General features: G+C 40.7%; 1 protein-coding gene across 2 annotated transcripts in view; it reads right to left on the bottom strand.

The window, feature by feature from the left end:
- Positions 1-15481: 15481 nt before the first annotated feature.
- TAPT1 (transmembrane anterior posterior transformation 1) overlaps positions 15482-23123 on the bottom strand; it is a 142590-nt gene continuing 134948 nt past the window's right edge. For both annotated transcript variants that reach the window (XM_030191214.1, XM_030191213.1), the window contains exon 14: positions 15482-16511. In XM_030191214.1, the coding sequence (XP_030047074.1) occupies positions 16279-16511 (233 nt within the window). In that variant the 3' untranslated portion in view covers positions 15482-16278. The remainder of the gene's footprint in view (positions 16512-23123) is intronic.

The raw sequence follows: 23123 nt of genomic DNA on the forward strand, positions 1-23123 counted from the left end.
TGCAAATAAACTCAGTTAACGGGCTTCTGCACAAAGGGGGAAAAAAAGCATTAACTTCTTACACGCACTTTGCAAAAGCAGATGTCACGTGGGAGCTCTTATTTTTCAGAACGAAATAACAACAGAAGCCGCAGCTGCACCTCGTCGTCGCAGCAGTACGGGGCTGCGAGAGCTCCCTCCCACGGTTGCCCTGGTAACCAACCGGTAAAAGCCCAACGATTCACTTCTCTTCCTAGCGTGGGCTTTACCACATTCCTATTCCTTGGCTGTTTTGTTTGCTTAATGACCATTTCATTTCGATTTAAATTCCTTACATCTTATGCGTTCCTAAGGGACTACAAATAAAACACGAATTTAAATAAGACACAGGATAAACATTATTAAAATACCATGCAATAATAAAACAGGGAGGTGGGATACAAGGACCATAGGCCACCAATAGTTTGCCCAGTATAGAAAGCTTTGGGGCGAAGCACATAAGCACCACCATACTGGGACAAGACCAAGGGTCCATCAAGGCCAGCATCCTGTCTCTGACAGCAGCCAATCCAGGCTTCAAGAACCTGGCAACCCCCCCCCCCCCCCCCCCAACACCAAAAAAAAAAAAAGCAAAATACATTATGTTCAATGGACCTTTCCTTCAGGAATCTGTCCAAACCCCCCTTAAACTCCGTAAGGCCAGCTGCTGCCACCACATTCTCAGCAATGAGTTCCAGAGTCCAACTACAGGCTGAGTAAAGAAAAACTTTCTCCTATTTGTTTTAAATTAAATCTACCATATTCTAGCTTCATTTTGTGTGCCCTGGTTCTATTATTGTTTGAAAGTGTAAACAAATGCTTCACATCTGTCCGCTCTACTCAACTCAGCTCATTATTTTGTAGAGATTAGTGACCCCTGAATAATAACAGAAGTTTGAAACATGATTCCCTTCAGCAGCCTTATAAAATAAAAAAAAAAATAGGGCAAATGGAAATTACTAAGGGCAAGCAAAGTCTTTTTCTTTCAAGACTGCTCTGTTAACTTTAAAGGGTCTCGAAAATCCTCACCTGTAGCTGTAAGGAGGGTGCCCAACACCAGGACACAGCTACGTGATCACGTAAGCCTAGCATAATGCCAAGTGGTAGGGGCAACATACAGTTGAACCCCTCCCCTGCATGAGTCCAGCATCTATCTCTGCCCCCCCCCCACTGTCCTCCAAATTCACGGCAGGTGGTCTTCAAACATGCTGAACCCAGGCTGCCCTTTAGCCGGCCCTGGCTGCCAGGGCCTTTCCTCTGCCGCATCCTGCCCACAGAGGAAGTTGCATCATAGAGGGGGGGGGGGGGGATGCGGCAGAGGAAAGGCTCCAGCGGGACCAACTGGAGGCAGCCTGTTTTCAGTGCTGCTTCTACAGGTAACCCACCATGTGGTTGGAGGGTGATGCTGAACAAGGGGGGGAGGGGAACTGGATCAAGGAAGCAGAGATGGGGAGAGACACTGGACTAATGGAGATATAGAGAAGCCAGACCACAGGGTGAGGGGTTGTGGGTGCAGGAGGAAGGGAAGAGAGAGAGAGAGAGAGAGAGGAGAAGCGGAACAAGGGGAGCGGCAACGACACAGGGAAGAGATATTGGATGAGGGAGCATAGGGACAGGGGCAATGCTGGACACAAGGGGAGGGATAGGTACACAGAGAAGGGATGCTGAATATAGAGGGAGGATAGGGACACTGAGATGGCAGAGGCTGAACATGGGGGAGGATAGAAACAGGGACACAGAAGGCAGAGGCTAAACATGAAGGGAGGACAGGGACACAGAGAGCAGATGCTGGATATAATGGATAGGAATTTAGAGAAGATGGTGGACCGAGTAGAAATGTCAAAGGACAGAAACCACTGAGCTCCAGCTGTTACTGTCTGAAGCGGCCATCAAGTCTGCTGACAACCCACAACCTAACTTTGCTGTCCCCTGCAATCACTTACGTAATCCCACCACTGATTACCAGCACTCGCTGCCTCTTGCACTCCATGGGACTTACCCCGGAGCCTGCACCACCGATTTCCACACCCAAGCTGCTTCTGCTTTCCATGGGGCCATTCCTTCTAGGCAGCTCCCTCACAGGCAATGTAAGAGGCCCCTCTGGTCCTGCTCACAACTGCTAGAAAAAGAAAATCGTGACATGCAACCATGCCCCCCTACAAGACACTAACTTACAATCTCTACACTCTGTTTTGACACCTGCACAGACCTGCCACCACTACCAGGCAAGACCACTGCCAAATCCCAGGGCTCAACGAGACCTTTGAGCCCCCAACCTGACAAAAAACCATCACCACAGCACCGCAGGTATGAGACCAAAGCCCACAAACATGACCTCAACACACCAGCCAGTTCTGTACTGAACAAAAATGTGAAAATCCTCCAGCCTACCCCCCCCCCACCCCCGAAAAATGTTTTTCCTCACCCCACTAGCCCTCCAACAAAACCTTATCCTGTTGAACACCACAAACCGACCCACTGCCCACCTGTTTCCAGCTTCCACCAATCCTGTACTTTAACACATTTTCTATCACTCCACTTCTTCCCAGATACAGAGCCTCAACTAACCTGCTCTCTCCTTTGCCAGCCTATCACCCACTCTAGCCCACATTATTCTTACCCATCCTAACCTCCCCCACTCCTTCCACATAACCTTAGATGCAGCTCTGCCAAGGTTAAGAGCTCACTGCTAATTGTCAGTGGTCTCCCCTTATTATTCATTCAGTAATCTTCCTTTGACACACACAATATTTCCTATGCCACTATCACATAACCTCAAAGCATAATAGATCATCCCCGTGCTTACTATTGGCAAGGTGTTCTGGCCTTCAAAATCTTTACAAATTTTTCTGAAAATACACCTTTATTTAGCAAAACTTGATATACTGCCTTAAACTAGTGGATAGACCTACAGTGGGGGAAATAAGTATTTGATCCCTTGCTGATTTTGTAAGTTTGCCCACTGACAAAGACATGAGCAGCCCATAATTGAAGGGTAGGTTATTGGTAACAGTGAGAGATAGCACATCACAAATTAAATCCGGAAAATCACATTGTGGAAAGTATATGAATTTATTTGCATTCTGCAGAGGGAAATAAGTATTTGATCCCCCACCAACCAGTAAGAGATCTGGCCCCTACAGACCAGGTAGATGCTCCAAATCAACTCGTTACCTGCATGACAGACAGCTGTCGGCAATGGTCACCTGTATGAAAGACACCTGTCCACAGACTCAGTGAATCAGTCAGACTCTAACCTCTACAAAATGGCCAAGAGCAAGGAGCTGTCTAAGGATGTCAGGGACAAGATCATACACCTGCACAAGGCTGGAATGGGCTACAAAACCATCAGTAAGACGCTGGGCGAGAAGGAGACAACTGTTGGTGCCATAGTAAGAAAATGGAAGAAGTACAAAATGACTGTCAATCGACAAAGATCTGGGGCTCCACGCAAAATCTCACCTCGTGGGGTATCCTTGATCATGAGGAAGGTTAGAAATCAGCCTACAACTACAAGGGGGGAACTTGTCAATGATCTCAAGGCAGCTGGGACCACTGTCACCACGAAAACCATTGGTAACACATTACGACATAACGGATTGCAATCCTGCAGTGCCCGCAAGGTCCCCCTGCTCCGGAAGGCACATGTGACGGCCCGTCTGAAGTTTGCCAGTGAACACCTGGATGATGCCGAGAGTGATTGGGAGAAGGTGCTGTGGTCAGATGAGACAAAAATTGAGCTCTTTGGCATGAACTCAACTCGCCGTGTTTGGAGGAAGAGAAATGCTGCCTATGACCCAAAGAACACCGTCCCCACTGTCAAGCATGGAGGTGGAAATGTTATGTTTTGGGGGTGTTTCTCTGCTAAGGGCACAGGACTACTTCACCGCATCAATGGGAGAATGGATGGGGCCATGTACCGTACAATTCTGAGTGACAACCTCCTTCCCTCCGCCAGGGCCTTAAAAATGGGTCGTGGCTGGGTCTTCCAGCACGACAATGACCCAAAACATACAGCCAAGGCAACAAAGGAGTGGCTCAGGAAGAAGCACATTAGGGTCATGGAGTGGCCTAGCCAGTCACCAGACCTTAATCCCATTGAAAACTTATGGAGGGAGCTGAAGCTGCGAGTTGCCAAGCAACAGCCCAGAACTCTTAATGATTTAGAGATGATCTGCAAAGAGGAGTGGACCAAAATTCCTCCTGACATGTGTGCAAACCTCATCATCAACTACAGAAGACGTCTGACCGCTGTGCTTGCCAACAAGGGTTTTGCCACCAAGTATTAGGTCTTGTTTGCCAGAGGGATTAAATACTTATTTCCCTCTGCAGAATGCAAATAAATTCATATACTTTCCACAATGTGATTTTCCGGATTTAATTTGTGATGTGCTATCTCTCACTGTTACCAATAACCTACCCTTCAATTATGGGCTGCTCATGTCTTTGTCAGTGGGCAAACTTACAAAATCAGCAAGGGATCAAATACTTATTTCCCCCACTGTAGGTGGTGTACAATAAAAACATTAAGAAGAATAGAAAAGAACTACAATTTGTTGACAGGAACGCATATTAATTCCACAACGCTAGGATAATACATTTAATTTCATCAGTCCATAGGACTTTGTTCAAAAACAGTTAAGATTTTGACAATGATTTTTGTGATGTCATACAAAGATTTACTTTTGAAAATTCTCCCAGGCAGATCCCTGTTGCATAAGGAAAGCTGTACTGTGTCATCCACAGTGTGGATACGTGTGCAACTAGTTCAGCATCAGCTAATTTCTTAGCAGGTTGTTTGCAGTAATTCATGGATTCTGTTTAAGATCTGACTAGTTCTCAAGGACTTCTGTCAGAGATTTTCTTGGTCTTCCAGATTTTGCTTCGAGTTCAACAGTCCCATAATTTCCACTTCTTAAAGTTTCCAACAACTGAAAGTACAAGCTAAAAGCATTCCAAGATTTTTAATAGCTTTCCCCTGCTGCCTATATTCCACTTACCATTCCTGATAACATTCCTATTAGGGGGAAGTAAAGGTTTTAGACAAACCTTTGTAACATTAGACATTTGGACTTGCAACATCATTTGGAATAGATTAACCACCAGAAGTATTGTGATCAAATTCTTAGATTCTTTTTAGAGATTAAAAAAGTGGAGTTCCTTTATCACTAGGGGAGGGGAACAAGGGATATCATGCCAAGTGTTTCCTGATCCCAAAACAAACAAGGAGACTTCATTGCATCTTAGAACCGGCCTTGAACACATTTCTATTTAAAGAAAAGTTCTAGATTGTTTCTCTAGGCATCTTAATTCATTTTGTTAAAAAAGGAGACTGTATTCCTTGGGTCTGAAGGAAGTTTATACCCTTTAAGAGCTACAACCAGGTTACAAGAATTACCTCAGATTTGTAATAGAAAAACACCACTTCCAATATTGCATACTACCCTTTTCATCTAGAGTTAGGTATTTTGTGAAAACTCACACTATTGCTAACTGGTATGTTTTTTCCCATCTTTCTGTTCTGCAGATTCCTTGTCTGTGCATGTTTTCTGGATCATGTGAATCTGCAAGACTATTCTATGATGATTATCCGTGTCTGTCTTTCAACAGGTTTTTCTTATTATTGTAATGCTGTAGTATTGATCATGTCATCTGGTGACTTCACCACTCTCAGAGCTGAGCTGTTTAGGCGCCCAGTGGCCCAGCAGCAGGAATAAGCCCCCTCCCCCTTCAGTAAGCCACTGAACAGTTCTACAGATGGAAATCAACAGCAATGATGGTGGTTGGGATGATTGGTTTTTGATTGGCTTTTATTTGGGCATGGAGTTGAATCAGCAGTAGGAAATTTTGTACTCTATTTAATCAGCAGAGAGAAGCTGGACTTGATTTAATGTAGTCACTGACAATCCTTTGTTAGAGTTGGCTTCTGCTATCAGGCAACTGGCTCCATTCAATATTTCATTTATTCCATCTATCCTTGGTCATCAGGAGGATTATGTTACCTGACATTTCTTTTGTTTAGGCTGGTTTCAGCCGTTAGGTGAAGGAGGGTCACATTTTCAAAGCACCACCTAGACTTACAAACTTACATAGGTTATTATGTAACTGTATAAGTCGAAGTGCTTTGAAAATACGTCTCATTATCACCTAGTTATTCAGTGCACGCTACTTCGGTGTTCAGTTTTTCCTGGAAGAAGATTTTGTCAACCATCTCTCTATATCTCAGAATGTACAAATGTTTCAGATGCTCTTCATATTTCAACATAATATATATGCCACCTTACACTGAATACATAACTTTGGTGCTACATTCAGTGAGGCTCATTACAATTTTTAAAATCTTCCCAAATCTCCTTTCCCCTCCAATCACATTCTGTGGACTGAGGTTTTTAAGTTACTTTATCATTTTTTTTCAGATATTGTAAGAGCGCAAAACTGATATTAACCTACAGCAGAAAAAGCCAACAGAGAGAAAACAAGAAGGCAAGTAAAGCTTTCTTCCTTATGTTTATTTTCTAAACATTTAGTACTAAATAAATATGTATATATTAGGAAAAAAACAAGACTAGACTATACCAATTTAATGATATCAGTTTTGTTAGCAATTCCAGAAGGCAAGTAAGTTTCTCAAGGAGATGCTTTGGGAAGCAACAGGAACTCTTGCTGAAATGGAACTATGCATGATTTTTCTGGATGATCAAAAACAACAAAATATGATTACAAAATGTTTTAGTATCTTTTATGTTTCTGACTTTTCAGCCTCTTATATTTTATTCTGGTCAGTGACAATACATGCAAGTCTTAACTCTCAAATGTTGCTGATTTGAAGCTTTGTTTTATTCTAGTGCATCAAGACATCAATATTTACCTATGGAGAAATGGACTAAGCAAAAACCCATTGAAGTTTGCAGATTTCTGCATGTGATTAAGCAGGCTATGCCAACTGGCCACATAAGACAACCAAGCCACCAACTCGTGTGAAAAATAGGCTAGCACACTTCTCCATAAGACCATTCAATGATGCAGCTGTTTAAAATGTATAGGCAAATTTTACTAATTAATTTCAGACATGCTGATATCATAAAGCTTTATTCTAAGCTCAAAAATAGAAAACTGTTATAATTGAAGTTATGACTGAAGTTACGGACTGAGAGTGCAACACCATTGTGGTCAGCATTGGAGATGTGATCTGTAGCATCATCAGAGCATTAAATAGTAAAGTAGATAATATAGATATATTCCGTGATATAGATTCACTCTGATCTCACTACTCTGGATATAGGCATTTGTTTACCTTGGATTTTTTGGACATTCAACTGAGTGTGGAGATTTTTTGGGCTATAAGATGTTGCGCTGGGCCCACGCCTTATAGTCTGATTAACTTGGGCTGGCTGGGTGGCTTTACTGAATCCCCTTTTTTCTCCACTTTAGATGTTGAGCGATTCTTATTTAATTCAGGGTTACATGTGTTCCTGTATCCATTGTAGTACACAGTAAGTGTGAAGCTGTGGTTTTGGAGCTTCAAAATAATTGAAGTTAAGACATGAATTTGAATAATTTATCATGGGTTGAGATAATTCCTAAAAATCAGTGGCTCTTATAAACTACCTTTTAAAAAACAAGAAATTTATAAAATGAAAAGGAATTGTTAGGTCAAAATTAAAGGATAACTTCTTGTGGAAAAATTGAGAGATGAAAGTCAGTTGCTAATTACTTTCACTGTTGAAGGTAAAACTCTACAAACCAAGGTAAATTAAGTTCTGAATTTGTTCTTACCTGTTAATTTTTTTCTTGAATCCTACTAGACCAGTCCAGACCTATGTTTATGTCTCTTTGCCAGGACATGGAGACAGAGAACTTGAAGATTCTGATAACATCATTGCTATAAGGAGAGGAAGAGTCAAAAATCTTTCCATATGCTAATACCATAGCAGCTCAAAGAAAAACAAGAAAATTAAGGAGAACATGACAAAAAAAAAAAATCAATCCTGCCTCACGGAGAAAGACTGGAGAGATCCCAATGTAGAACAGCCAAACAACTGACTGGTGGAAGACCAAGGGCTCCAAGAAACAGCTATATGACCCTGTCTTCCATGGCAAGTCAAACTGGTCTAGGAGGACTTAAGGAAGGGAAATTAACAGGCAAGAACAAAATCTACTCTCCTTATTCTACTAGACTAGTCCAGATCTATGAGATGTATTAAAGCTCTTATCCCACAAGGCAGGAGGAAGACATACCCCTCCTCCAACAAGGTTTTGTGTTAAGTTTGAATTATGTTTATTTATTTATTGCATTTGTATCCTACATTTTCCCACCTCTTTGCAGGCTCAGTGTGGCTTGATGTCTAATGAATCATACGTTGTAAACTGCTTTGATGCCATTATGAAAGGTGGTATATCAAACACGTAATAACTAAGGGGTCCTTTTACTAAGGTGCGCTAACAGACTTAGTGCAAGCTAACGATTAGCAGGTGCTAAATGATGACACCCACAGGAATATAATGGGTGTGTTATCATTTAGCGCACACTAATCATTAGCAAGTGCTAAATCCATTAGTGCACCTAGGTAAAATGACCCCTACACTCTACCCTGCCAAAGGCATTTGTCTTGTCTAGCTCAGATGTCAGGTTTGTAATGATTGTAATCCTCAAAATGTTTTCCCATATAATAAGCTTAAAGTATTTTCCAAACTTGAAATACTACTTGTGGAGTACAAAAAAAAATCTTGAAAGGAAAAAGCCTCAGTACTCTCACCTCCACCCATTGCACAAGCTTATAGGGTGAAAAGGACTTTACCAGGGTAACCTCTCATCACAGGCATAAAAAAATCCTTTCAAAGCAATTGTTACTTACATACAATTTCTGGATCAGTATTTAAACATGACAAACAAGAAAGAGTTTGACGACTTAGCTTTAAAAAAAACGGAGTGCTTATCCACTTTCATAAATCACACCGACTGTAGCAAAGTTTCGCTATAAACCTGTCTCAAGGCATGCCCAAACTTCAGCGTTTCTCAAGCACAACTGTTTTCCATGTCATCTGGATTAGTGTTATATTCAACTCTTTCATCCTCTTTATTATTGAAGGTTTGTAATGATTGGAAAATGAATGCAGAGAAGACCAAGTTGCTACCCTGCAAATATCCTCCAGAGCCACCGCTCTTGCTTCCACCCAGGATCTTCCATCCAAGGAACTGACTTGCCCTGAAGAATGTAGACTGACTCAATAACCAACTTAAATAGTGTGCAGTGGATGCTTTAGAAGGATACCCCTTACAAGGACCATGGAAGAGGACAAAAAATGATCTGACAACTGAAAAGAATTAGTGATCTCTAGGTAACAAAGGAGAACTCTGCAGATGGCTAGCTTTGAAGGGATCTGTGACAGACACCAAGGACTTCTGGAAGGAAGGCAGTACAACTGCCTGATTCAAATGAAGGGACAAGATCACTTTAGGAAGAAAGAGTGAACCATGCAAAAGAAAACCAAATCAGAGGAGAAAAATAAGGTCCCTTCCCTATGGCATTCTCTCCCAAAGATATTGCAGAAGGGGGTTATTCAAGAAGTTTAAATGATTGTTAAAAGCCCACTATTTTGTTGCTGCATTTGGGGGGGGGGGGGGGGGTGTTAATCCTCCCTAAGGGGTAGTGGATGACTAGTCTGGAGTACCTTTTTATTCATTTATTTTATGCATTATTGAATTTTAATAATTTCTCTAGCTCTATTTTATTTCTGGAGTTCTTTTCTTAATTTAATAATTTTTTGCCTTGTTCACTGTTGTGTTCTTCCATAAAGTTAAGTGGTATAGCAAGTTAAATAAAGTATAAATAGTAGGATCGGGCCTAGAGCTCAGTGATCCTCCTAACCAAGGAGATGGCAACAAGGAAAACCATCTTGAGAGTAAGGTCCTTCACTGAAACCTAACGCAAAAGATTGAAATGGATGCCCGGTAAGGACCACCAGTACTAACTAGAGATTCCACTGCACAGAGTGGGGGCCAGAGCAAATTAAATGCTCGCAGAAAATGCACTGTATCTGGGTGGAATCACCCACCTTGCCTCTGAAACAGGCCAGTGCTGCCACCTGACTTTGGGAGCTTCCCTGACAGAATGAGCCTGCAGCGGTACAGGCGTAATGAGCTCTACACACTGGCAGCTGGCTGGCATAAAGTGCTAGGCCTGCTGCAATCTGAAGTAGCAGCAGTCACGCAAACCACCTCCTGCCTAGGGGTCAAATTAAAATGGCCTGCCACTGGCCTGGGCACAGCTGGGCAGACTTGCCTTGTTTCAGCCTGCTCACCCACCCCCAAAGCTGTTTCATAAGCGAAGCTTTAGACTCTAACCCTCCCCTCATTCACATTTTTTAAAGTTACAGTCCCTATTTTTTTTGATGGAGGCAACAAGGGAAGGGGCTTACTCCTGCAGCTGGACCACTGGGCACCTAAACAGCTCAGCACTGAGAGTGAGGGCCCATGGTCAAGGCTCTGGACTTACCATGAGAAAAGACGTTCTCCTGCACCCCAACCAGAAATCTGGCCATGGCTCAGACCCTGGGAAAGAATTCCCCAGAGCTCTAGCACAACACCAGGTAGACTGGTCCACCAGAAAAAAAAAAATATCTTGCTGCACCAGTCCATCTGAACCATCTGCTGGTGGCAGAGAAATACTGGAAGGTTCCTGGCTGCACCTCTCCTTATAACAATGTCACCATCTACTGGTAAAGGGATATAAGCCACAGTTTGGATTGGTGTAGCAGGATAAGAAATTAAATGTGTATCAGTATTGCCTTTGTTCTTTTCTTAATCCAGATTTTTTTCCATCCTTGGCATTCTCTCTTCACATTGCTTACTAGTCCCTTAGCGCTGAAAATAAAGAACAATGAAAAGAGTAGCATCTGTTGGATTTCACTTCCAAAAGAGAAACTTTCCAGGATGCTGGGCTTCATGTCTCGAAGATCTGACCTAATATGTTGTATGATCTATGTTTCCAAGCTAGAAGCTTGTGTTGCAGAACATATTGATAACAGAGAAAATCAAAGGAGCGCACCTGTGACCATATTATTTACTTGCTATATTAACTCTGAAAGTTTAGCTAGAGAACTGCATAGTCAAGGTAAACCTGGTTTAACATTCATCTTATTTAAGTATGTCTGCTGCTTTATATTATATAGAAAAAAAAAGGCTGGAGTCACTTTGTTTAAGAAAGATTATAAAATTAAATTTATTGAGTTCCACAAGATGCACTTATAAAACGGGTACAGAATGTGAATTTTAACAGAACAAATGAAAATCATTCCCTGTATCCTTTAGTAACAAAACAAAACAAAACAAAAAAAAGACTGAAATACCTCATTTTCACATAGCATTTACAAAACAATTTGAACTGTATTTTGGGTTTCATTTTTATTTCCAAGAATATTGTTTATGTGAATAAAAACTGCAAAAAGAACATTTTTAAAACAGGTTTGTGGTATCAAATTTTTTCACATCTTTTCTCCTCCCCATCCTTGTTCTACATTGATTCTCGCTACATAAGCTTTATAAACTTTTGGTGAAGGAAAGAAAAAGTGTTGAATCCTTGGCATTAGCGATATCTGTAATAATTAGGATTACTTAATGTTCAATGCTAAGATGGGGCATAAAATCTGTACTCAGATTCTATCTATTCCCACCTTTGAGCTATATATCACTATCTTATTTCTGCCAAATTTGTCTCTGAGGATCACCCTGTTTTCTTCCAGGCTATAATGTAGGCTCCCATTCATGGAATTTTTACAATATGGAGTCTTCAAAAAATAAAGCCTTTTTGAACTTTAAGATGAAAAGTTTTCCTCACACTGACTTGATGAAGAGAGGATAGCTCTAGAAAGCTGCAACTTGGTTTTTGATCCTTCTTATCACATATTCAAGTGGACTAACACAGCGATCACAATTCTCTTCCCTTACAATTTCAAATTAATGTGTGACTTTATAAAATTATAGATCTGAACACATACCAGTCCTCTCATATTCATAAAACCAGAATGACAAGTCTCAAACTCCTATTACTCATACTCAATGAAGTATCACAATTCAATTTTTGTTGAAAAAAAATGGATAAATTAGACCTTACCTATTTGGGTTATGCATGCCTACCAGCAGATGGAGACTGAAGTTCTGACTATCCAATAACTGTTCTGTGCAGTCTCAGTTTAGTCAATATTTCATACCAGTCAGACCCCCAACTTTCTATCCCACAACATTCAATGTCAAAAATTTCATTTTTTTTGTTTTTTTCTTCCACTCTTGGCAACAGGCCAAGAATAATTATGAAGCAGGTGAAAAGATTATGAAATAATTATGAACTCATGAAAGTATTCCTCCATGCAGCACTGCCTCTACTATTAACTCTTTCCCAGTAAAAATGCTGAATGATGGATCCTGCATCAGTCTGAAGGGATTAAATGAAAGAAAGTTAGCAGGTAAGATCAAATGTCTCCTTTGATAGCATTCAGCCAGATCAGTTAAGATATTTGGAAAATACCAAAGCAGTGACCATTAAAAAGGAGGGCCATGCCTAAGCCTGCTGAAAGGGCCTACGCTTCAAGCACTGTATCCTGCTTCACCTGCAAGTCTATCAGATAGTGTTTCACAAACAAATGAGAATCAGAAAGTTCTCTGCCCAAGAGGCCACTTGCTCCCTAGTAGAATGTGTTTTGAGGGCCCCCAGCACTGGCCGCCCTTTAAGAATGGAGGCCGAAGTGATGGCCTCCTGAATCTACTGGGCTGCTGTAGCTTTAGCAGCTGCCTCCCCATGTCTCTGTCCTCCAAACAGAAGGAACAAAATGATCCATGCACTGAAAATCTTCTGTCCGATGGAGGTACTCCTGCAATGCCCTTCTGATGTCTGATGCAACAGCTACTGTTTGCTACTCCACTTTGTTTCTCCCAGAACTGGCAAAGCAATACTCTTGACACGAAAGACTGACACTACTTTAAGAAAAAATGATGGGACAGGCCACACCACTACCTTTTCTCCTCTGAAAGAACTAGAAAGTGTTTCCTGCAGGACAAGGCCTGTAACTACAAAATCCTTCTGGCTGAAGCAGTAACTACCAGAAATACTGCCTTCAAGGTCACATCCTTCAACATACACTGTCTCAAGGGCTCAAAAGGAGGATGCACTTGGACCACCAAGACCAAATTCATATCCCACAGAGGAGTTAGAGAGCGGCAAGGGGGTGATGTAAGCTCAACTCCTCTCAACATTCTAAACGCATCTGGATAAGAGGCTAACAGCTTACCCTGCAAAGCATGCCAAGGCTGCTACTTGCACTATAAGGGAGGCCAAGGCCAACCATGTATCGAGCCATCCTGCAAAAAAGTCTAAAACATCTGCAGCTGACGTCAAGGGAGGCACCTTTCAACTCTGATCCCAGGCCTCAAAAATATGGCATACTCTATGTAGGCTAGCTAAAACAGAATTTCCCCTGACGTCCTCTGCCTTCATCCTGGACATGCAGGGAGACTCCAAAAAGGCACCCAACAATCGCTTGGAACATTCCAGTGCATAGCCATCACATATTGCTTCGAGGACCCACTGGTCTGCCATAACCTGGGTCTACCTTTGAAAGACGCTTCACAGTCTTGTTCCTACCACTACCAGAGGATGGACCCCCACAAATTTGTCCCTTAATGGCCACATCAGAGTCAAAACCTCCTTCATGGCCATCGCAAAAGAACTAAGTTATTTGAAATAAACCTGCTGTACTAGCCTCCATTTAGCCTGCAAGGACAATAATCTTTCGCCTCTTGAAACCTGCCTCAACCAGAAGTGCCTCTGCCAGCAATTTCTGGCTTGTCCTCTGGAAAGATTGGGAACTTTGGCCTCCCCTAGACTTTTCAAAGTCCTTTCCAAATAGCAGCATGCCTTTGAAAGACAGTCTACACAACTTAAGACGCCATGTCCACCAACCAGTTATGCAACCACAATGACCTCCTATATGCCACCACAAGGTCCATGTTCTTAGCACAGGCTCTCAGCAAATCAAAAAGAATGTCCAGTAAGAAGGGACCCCACCTCTTCAACCACGAAGGTAGAAGCTTCCCGCTGTTCTATCCAGAACCTTTTAAACCTACACAAAAATGGCTGCCTGCAAGGCTAGAGTAGAAAAAAAAACAAAACAAAACTGTGCTTGAGAAGAGATTCCATCCACTGGTCCTGAGGTCCTTCAAGGCTGTTCCACTTTCTACTGGAATAGTTGTCTTCTTCCTCACTGCAGTCACCGCCATATTCACTGTGGGAGACCGGAGACAATCCCTATCCTAACAGGATACAAAGCAACCATGGACCTGCTCACTTTGAAGGATGAATTTGAGCCTTCCAGACTAATCCTGACTGCACAGGTTTACCATATCCACTATCAGCTGGAGACTGGGAAATACTGACTAAACCAATACACAGTTACAGGGTAGGCAATTGTAAGAACTTCAGTCTCCATTTGCTGGTAGAAGTGCATAATTCAAGTTTCTGGACCGGTCAGGAGGGATGCTAAAGAAATTTAGTTTGTTTTCAGATTTCATAAAAACAACATTTATGTAATTTGTTAAGGTTTTAACTATTTGTTACAAAATAAACAAACAAATTCAGTCAGGTACCATGAGAAATATGTTAATGTTTTGTGACAGCATAACTGTTTTTTAAACAGTCAATTTTAAAAATACAATGCTAGTATTTTATGTTAATGCAAATGCATTATGATGTTTAAGTAATATATAAAGGGCAAACACTGTCCTGACTAAATACACTGCAAAAATGGAGATAAAATGCAATTTGTTCTTTATCTCACATCTGTAGAAAATCTGTCATGAATCTTGACACAAGAAATGAAGACTGCATTATAGAATACTTCACAAAAATAATCTATCCTTGAGAAAACGGTTATCCCTGCTTTGAAAATTGATCTGGGAACTGCTGCTTAAAATCCAACAAATAAAACTTGCACTTCATGTTCATCAATATTTATTCTATTGGCATTTTGACATACAAGTTGCTACTTTACAATTTCAACCAACTTGCGGTTTTCATCATTTTCACCCTGTACTTAAAACAACAAATGAAAGAATTAAATCACTCTATGCCCCTTCTTTGAAGTTGCATTGGCCCATTTTACCATTGTTGAAAGTGCAACTCAATAACATTATATAGTTTTCTGCTGCAACCAGAAAAAAAACATTCAGTCCTTAAGGCCAAGGCATAAAGATTTCCTGAAAGTAAAATGTTCTTGTTGTGAGTGTTCTCACAAATACTGTGCAAAACTCAGTGTATTTGTCGTAGCTTTTAATAAGAAAGCTTCAATGTTTGAAACGCAGAAAATATATTACCTAATTTTGCAAATTTACCTGTAAAAATTGTTTTAAAAAGTGAAGTTTGCAAATGTAACAAGCAAATAAATTTCACTAACTGCTTATTTCATTAAAAAAAAAAATCTGATTTAAGTTGCATGATGAAAATAATTCACAGAAACAGACACTTTCTGCAAAGATGAAAAGCCTAACACTTTTCATTTTCACTCAAATGCTTTCTTTGCATACCTTTACTGAAGAACAAGTCCATATTGCGCCAGCAAATACACAATTTCCAAGAGTTAAAATGCTGAAGCTGTTCTGTCCTATTCTGCAAAGCTTTCACTCTTCACACCGTCATCATACTCAAAAGCCCATCTGCTACAGTGGTCTAGTTTCCAGGAAAGAAGCCAACATGTTAACATGCTACTTTAATATAAAGATAGCAATCTTTTCAATAGCTTACTTTAGATACATATTTTTTCAAAACTTTTCTGGTGGTAAGAACTTAAGGACATAAAAGGTTTTGAATAAATATGGCTAGCAAAATGTAAGTTTTAAAAATGTTTGCTATAAATACCAACAGAAGGAGAAAATTAATGTTTATCGTGCTGTAGCATTTCAGGCATATCTTCAGACCTAAAATGCCCAGAAGCTATATGGTGGTGGTTGTTGTTGCATGGAATCAAAGTGATTTCAGTTGTGTTCTTGCACTTCCATACATGTGAAACCAACTATCAAGTTTAAAAATATTCCAGACAGCCATGTCCAAGTTCTCTCTTGCTGCACGACCTGCAACAGTCAATCCACCTGTGGGAAGAAATCAATAACATTTTTTTCATTAATAATTTAACATTTTAAATAAATATTTAAGTGCCATTTGCTGGGGCATCTTTGTCCTTCTTAGAAAATAATTTGCCATTTAATCAAAGAAGTCAGTCAATTCTATTGCCACAAATGGTAAATCTGTCTATTTCTAATAAATCTTTCTTTGCTGATCTGTGTTTTAGTTCTGAATTTTCTTGGGTTATATCTTTGTCTTCTTCATCTGGTGTGGTCAGGAACTCATCAGAATTGCTTGTCACAAGAAGTGTGGGGGCACTTTTGGTCTGAAATACAGGCTGGCTGGTAACCGATGAAGCTGATGAATTTTCATCTGTTGGTAGTCCTATAGGAAAATCAGAAATTTTAGTATCTATGACTTGATAGAACATTTTTGATGTGTGATCAAATGCTATTTGTAAATTGTCCTAAACAATGAAATACAGCTACCATTTTGAACCCAGACAGCAACGGAGCAAGAGTGTCCAGGGCTCGCTCCTGCCCCAACCACTTTACCACCAGAAAGGATCCCTGGTAAGGGCCAGTAGAGGGGGTCTGGATGTTAATGGGGCAGAAAGAGTCGGAAGGGTGCAAGGCATAGGGGTGTGTGTGTGTGCGTGTGGAGGTTGAATACAGAGCATGGAAACTAAGATTTTAGGCAGCACAAAATCTAGTTTGAAGAAAGCAAAGTGGAGAACTTCACTTCTATAATTTTATAGATAAAAATTACCCCTTCATAACATACTTAGGAAGCAACAGTGATCACACAATCCTGAACTTTTTTTTTTTGCTTAAAATAATCACCTCCAAATAAAAACACTTGGCTCCTGAAGAAATGCTTCTGTTATAGCAATTATGGGGAAAAAAAATTGAATATTGTGTGTTTAAATACAGTAAGAAACACTAAGGGGTCCTTTTACTAAAGTGCATTAGATTTTGTAGTTATTCCACCTTGATACAATAAATTAACATGCAGTAAGTGCAAATTTAATTCAGCAACTATCTGGGTGAGGGGCGGAGCATACCCTGTAAGTCTTTGCGGGTCCCACATGTCCACTAATGCTGGGCACTCTGGTTGCACTTAGCACCTTCTATTTAGGAGGTACTATTATCGTGGATAAACTTAGGCCCAGGGTTGTATAGTCAGTATACCAAACCTTCTATTCCAACTCCTCTATTTCCTACTTTCTGACTCCAGCTCCAACTCCAACTCCAACTCCAACTAATATTAGGCTTTACATTTTTTGTCCTGGATCTAAGAACTGCCCAACGAAATAAACTCATAATATTCTGAAAAGAAGATTTCAATCTATTGTTCATGCTCAGTGTGTAGCAGCAGCCCAAAAAGCAAACAAAATGTTAGGAATTATTAGGAAAACGGTGGAAAATAAGACAAAGAATATTATGATGCCTTTGTAATGACTCCTTGCTGTGACCTCATTCTGGTCACCATATCTCAAAAAAGATATAGCTAGATCTTTTCTTGGGTGCCAACTCCTAAGGTAGATCTTAACATAAAGTAGCTATGATTTGGATTATTATTTCCAATGTACATCACTTTGCAAATGCCCACATTAAATTTCATCTGCCATTTGGATACCTAGTTTTCCCATTTCCTAAGATCCACCTGCAATTTCTCACAGTCCCTATGATAATTATTCTTTTGAACTCTTGCCTGCGTGTTACTGTATTTATTTTTGGCTGCATAATAAAGCTTAGATAAACCTTAGAAGTACATGGAACTACTTTTTCCAGTGGCAAATACAGTGGGGGAAATAAGTATTTGATCCCTTGCTGATTTTGTAAGTTTGCCCACTGACAAAGACATGAGCAGCCCATAATTGAAGGGTAGGTTATTGGTAACAGTGAGAGATAGCACATCACAAATTAAATCCGGAAAATCACATTGTGGAAAGTATATGAATTTATTTGCATTCTGCAGAGGGAAATAAGTATTTGATCCCCCACCAACCAGTAAGAGATCTGGCCCCTACAGACCAGGTAGATGCTCCAAATCAACTCGTTACCTGCATGACAGACAGCTGTCGGCAATGGTCACCTGTATGAAAGACACCTGTCCACAGACTCAGTGAATCAGTCAGACTCTAACCTCTACAAAATGGCCAAGAGCAAGGAGCTGTCTAAGGATGTCAGGGACAAGATCATACACCTGCACAAGGCTGGAATGGGCTACAAAACCATCAGTAAGATGCTGGGCGAGAAGGAGACAACTGTTGGTGCCATAGTAAGAAAATGGAAGAAGTACAAAATGACTGTCAATCGACAAAGATCTGGGGCTCCACGCAAAATCTCACCTCGTGGGGTATCCTTGATCATGAGGAAGGTTAGAAATCAGCCTACAACTACAAGGGGGGAACTTGTCAATGATCTCAAGGCAGCTGGGACCACTGTCACCACGAAAACCATTGGTAACACATTACGACATAACGGATTGCAATCCTGCAGTGCCCGCAAGGTCCCCCTGCTCCGGAAGGCACATGTGACGGCCCGTCTGAAGTTTGCCAGTGAACACCTGGATGATGCCGAGAGTGATTGGGAGAAGGTGCTGTGGTCAGATGAGACAAAAATTGAGCTCTTTGGCATGAACTCAACTCGCCGTGTTTGGAGGAAGAGAAATGCTGCCTATGACCCAAAGAACACCGTCCCCACTGTCAAGCATGGAGGTGGAAATGTTATGTTTTGGGGGTGTTTCTCTGCTAAGGGCACAGGACTACTTCACCGCATCAATGGGAGAATGGATGGGGCCATGTACCGTACAATTCTGAGTGACAACCTCCTTCCCTCCGCCAGGGCCTTAAAAATGGGTCGTGGCTGGGTCTTCCAGCAGGACAATGACCCAAAACATACAGCCAAGGCAACAAAGGAGTGGCTCAGGAAGAAGCACATTAGGGTCATGGAGTGGCCTAGCCAGTCACCAGACCTTAATCCCATTGAAAACTTATGGAGGGAGCTGAAGATGCGAGTTGCCAAGCGACAGCCCAGAACTCTTAATGATTTAGAGATGATCTGCAAAAAGAGGAGTGGACCAAAATTCCTCCTGACATGTGTGCAAACCTCATCATCAACTACAGAAGACGTCTGACCGCTGTGCTTGCCAACAAGGGTTTTGCCACCAAGTATTAGGTCTTGTTTGCCAGAGGGATTAAATACTTATTTCCCTCTGCAGAATGCAAATAAATTCATATACTTTCCACAATGTGATTTTCCGGATTTAATTTGTGATGTGCTATCTCTCACTGTTACCAATAACCTACCCTTCAATTATGGGCTGCTCATGTCTTTGTCAGTGGGCAAACTTACAAAATCAGCAAGGGATCAAATACTTATTTCCCCCACTGTATATATCCAAAAGATATTTCTTACACATCTCCACTGGTGAGAAATTTGAGGATCTGGGAACGTTAATAAACCTTAGGTTGAACTTTCCTGATTAATTTCCATTCTCTTTAACTTGTTTTAAATTATTTGACTAGCTTCTACAGTGGTCACCCATGCACTAAGTCACATCTCAGCTTCTTGCCCCTTCTCAGATAATAAAGCCCTCTCTTGAATTGGGATCTTCTTATTCAGATTTCTGCAGGCAGTATCCAAATTCCCCACACAAATAGAAACAGATAATTCCAAGAATTCATACAGTGTCCATAACGTTGGTTAGATTTAGCAGCATATATATTGCTGCTCCTTGTGATCTTGGGCAGGTCACTTAATCCTCCATTGACTCAGGTACAAACTTAAGATTGTGAGCCCTCCTGGGACAGAGAAATATCCAGTGTACCTGAATGTAACTCACCTTGAGCTACTACTGAAAAAAACAGGTGTGAGCAAAATCTAAATAAATAATAATAAGATTTTATAAATATATAAATAAACTGATAAACTTGCTTGATCTGTTGGAGTATCAGAAGCTTAAAAGAAACCTTGGCTGTCCCTTCTAAAGGCAAAGTTTTGTTTCTGCTCCACTGTGGTACTTTCAGCCCCCTCCCTAGATAAAGCCAATGTACTCTGGGCAGTTTACTCCCGAGATGGATCCTCAAACTAGATTTCTCTGGTTTCAACAAGTGGCTCTTCCCTTTGATAATAATGTAAGACAGGAAAAGGTTTGGAGCATCTGGCACGCTCAGGTCTCCCAAACAGTCAAATGCAGTCCCAGGGTGGGCTTGAGGCTATGCGTAGTAGTATTCAGTGGCACTTGAATAAATGTGACCAAATCAAATAGGGCATTAACTGTGGTTAGGCACCATGAAACATGAACTGCCCAATCATGGTCTATTGGCAAGAACATGTTCAGAAGGAAATACTTCCATCTTGCCTTTTGTCTTAACCATGGCACAAAATTTCCAGGAAGTATTTACAAGTTGAGGTAAAGAGAAGCTCAAAACACAATGTTAAAAATGCATAAGCTGAAGAATGGATCAAAGTTAAAAATGGATGCCATCTGAAAGCACAGAACACCTTATGTGGATTAGTGGAATAAACTATTGTAATGCATTTTAAACAGCACTGTGCAAAATAATGTACAAGGGTGTCAAGGCACTGCATATTCGAGGGGAAATTAACAACAGTATGCAGATATCACTGTAGCCTACAGCAGAAGTGCACAATTCTGGTCAGTGAGGAACACAAACATCCCTGTTATGTTTCAGCATACGCACAATTAATATTCCTACATATACTTTTTTTCTGAAACCCAGATTAAATGCATAGCTTACCTGGAAAACCAAATCTGATAGTTGAATACTAGAACTGTAAAGCTCTACTCTAAAGGAATACTGCAGTTAAGCCTCTTATTCCAAGAGCAAACACATGACCATTTTCTAAGGTTATTAGGCAATAGAATTAACCACTTTTAAAGATGGGAATTAATTTTTCAAAGAATGATAAAAATTATAGTATAACACTGTACCAATGACTTCTAGGTTAGTACGTCTTCAAAAATTTAGTGTGTGCAAAATTGATTTACCATGCTAACCTATGAATTAAAGCACACACAATCATTTGCATGTGTTAAAATTTCTAACGCACGTTAAGATTAAAACAAATACAGTAGTCTCTCACTTATCTGACATTCTGGATTATTTGACATACCTAGGTCAAAGCGTCATTAACAAGATGAGTGTAGATTTCTCTCTCTTTCTTAGTGTCATGTTTAATTAAGAGGCAGCAGTGCTAGGTACGATTGTTGGGCACATTACTAAAGGGTTGGTGTGCAACAGGCTTACCATGCGCCAATCTGGAACTACCACTGGGCTACCGCAGTAGCCTGGCGGTAATTCAGCCCCCCCCTTGCATGCACCATTTCTGGTGCAACAGAAATTTATTTCTGCATTTCTATTACCAGGTTAGCGGGGGGTGCTTCCCCCCCCCCACACAAAACGTTCATATGGCAAATGCAAACTTATGGTACGACCATTCTTTTTTGGGCCTTTTTACCCGCAGCTTGATAAAAGGGCCCCTAAGCTTGTAAATTCTTTCTACTGCTTCATCTTTTGAAATATGCATTCAATATGCCTTTCTTTTATCCCTAATCTGCCTTTTCTGTATTACCTGATTTTTCGATTATCCATCCACCTGTTGGTCTCATTTACGTTGGATATTTCAGATTCAACTCTATCTGAGATCAATGTTCCCACTAAGCTGTGCAGAGTCCTCCAATTATGTTGTTGCCAGTGGTGGGTGGTGCTTCAATACTGTTTTCTCAAATCACTAAGGACAGACAGGGAGTCATGCAGAACTTGCCTGTCCCTCTCTATTGAAAATGTAATATTCAAGCAGCACTGCCACTAGCAGGAATGTAGATGGACTCCCCCACAGCTTAGAGGGAACACTGCCTGAAATGAAATTTAAAAATGGCATTAAATTCTGAAAGTTCAAAAAAAATCTGAAAATGAGTAAAATTATTTTCCTTTGTATATCTCTAATGGCTTCTATAATAATGTAAGAAATCTTCTGTAGCACACACTTCATATGGTTAAAAATTATATCAATAATATACAGACTATTTCAAAGTGGCAACATATTGGGAGCAGAATTGTTAAGATTTTACACATTCCCTCCTCTTGTCTCATGACTCCCACATCCTCTTATCTCTATTACTTTTCAGACTAAAACAAATTATACAAAGTTCAGTTTATTAAAATGTTTTATATTATGAATTTTATATCACCTCACTTGGTTTCAAGTGAAATTCTTATTCATATAATTGATAAGGATGAGACTACACATAAAAAGATGAACGTTTATTGCTAAATTTTCTACAATGCATAGAACATTTAGGGGCCGTTTTACTACGCCGTGCTAAAAAGTGGGCGCTATCCCCAGTGTGGGTGTTTCCCGCGCGTTAAGGCCACTTTTAGCGCTTCTAGTAAATAGCCGAATTTCCTATTTGAGCAATAATGGCCACGCACTCATTTTCCCATCAGTGCGTGGCCATTGTGAAAGCACTTACCGACACCTAATTTGTAGGCGGTAAGTTCTCATGCGCTAATCAGTTATCTTGTGGCCATGCTCACATGCTAACCGATTATCACTGCTTCACCCACAGTCTGCCCTCAAACATGCCCCCAGCGCTAAAATATATATATTTTTAGCACATGGGTAGAATATGCGCACACAGAAACTACCGCAGGCCTGAGTGTGTCCCGCGGTAGTGCATTTTAACCTGCTTAGTAACAGGGCCCCTTAGTTTCATCATGCGCTTCAACTCCACACTAATTAAATGTCCTCTCTAGCTTTCTCATGCAAATCAGCCTTTATGCAAATAAGCCTATACCCACTCCTGAAGTGTTATGCGACACCAGCTACTAGAGGAGTGCAGGCCAATAATTTTTATTTTGCTTCATTTATTTTTATTTTGCTTGGGTTTGTATAATTTATTTTTCTGGTTTTTTTTTTTTTTTTTTTGGGGGGGGGGGGATATTATTAATAGTGTGCCCTATTG

This window comes from Microcaecilia unicolor, chromosome 2, assembly GCF_901765095.1.
Source record: "Microcaecilia unicolor chromosome 2, aMicUni1.1, whole genome shotgun sequence".
Lineage (NCBI taxonomy): Eukaryota > Metazoa > Chordata > Amphibia > Gymnophiona > Siphonopidae > Microcaecilia > Microcaecilia unicolor.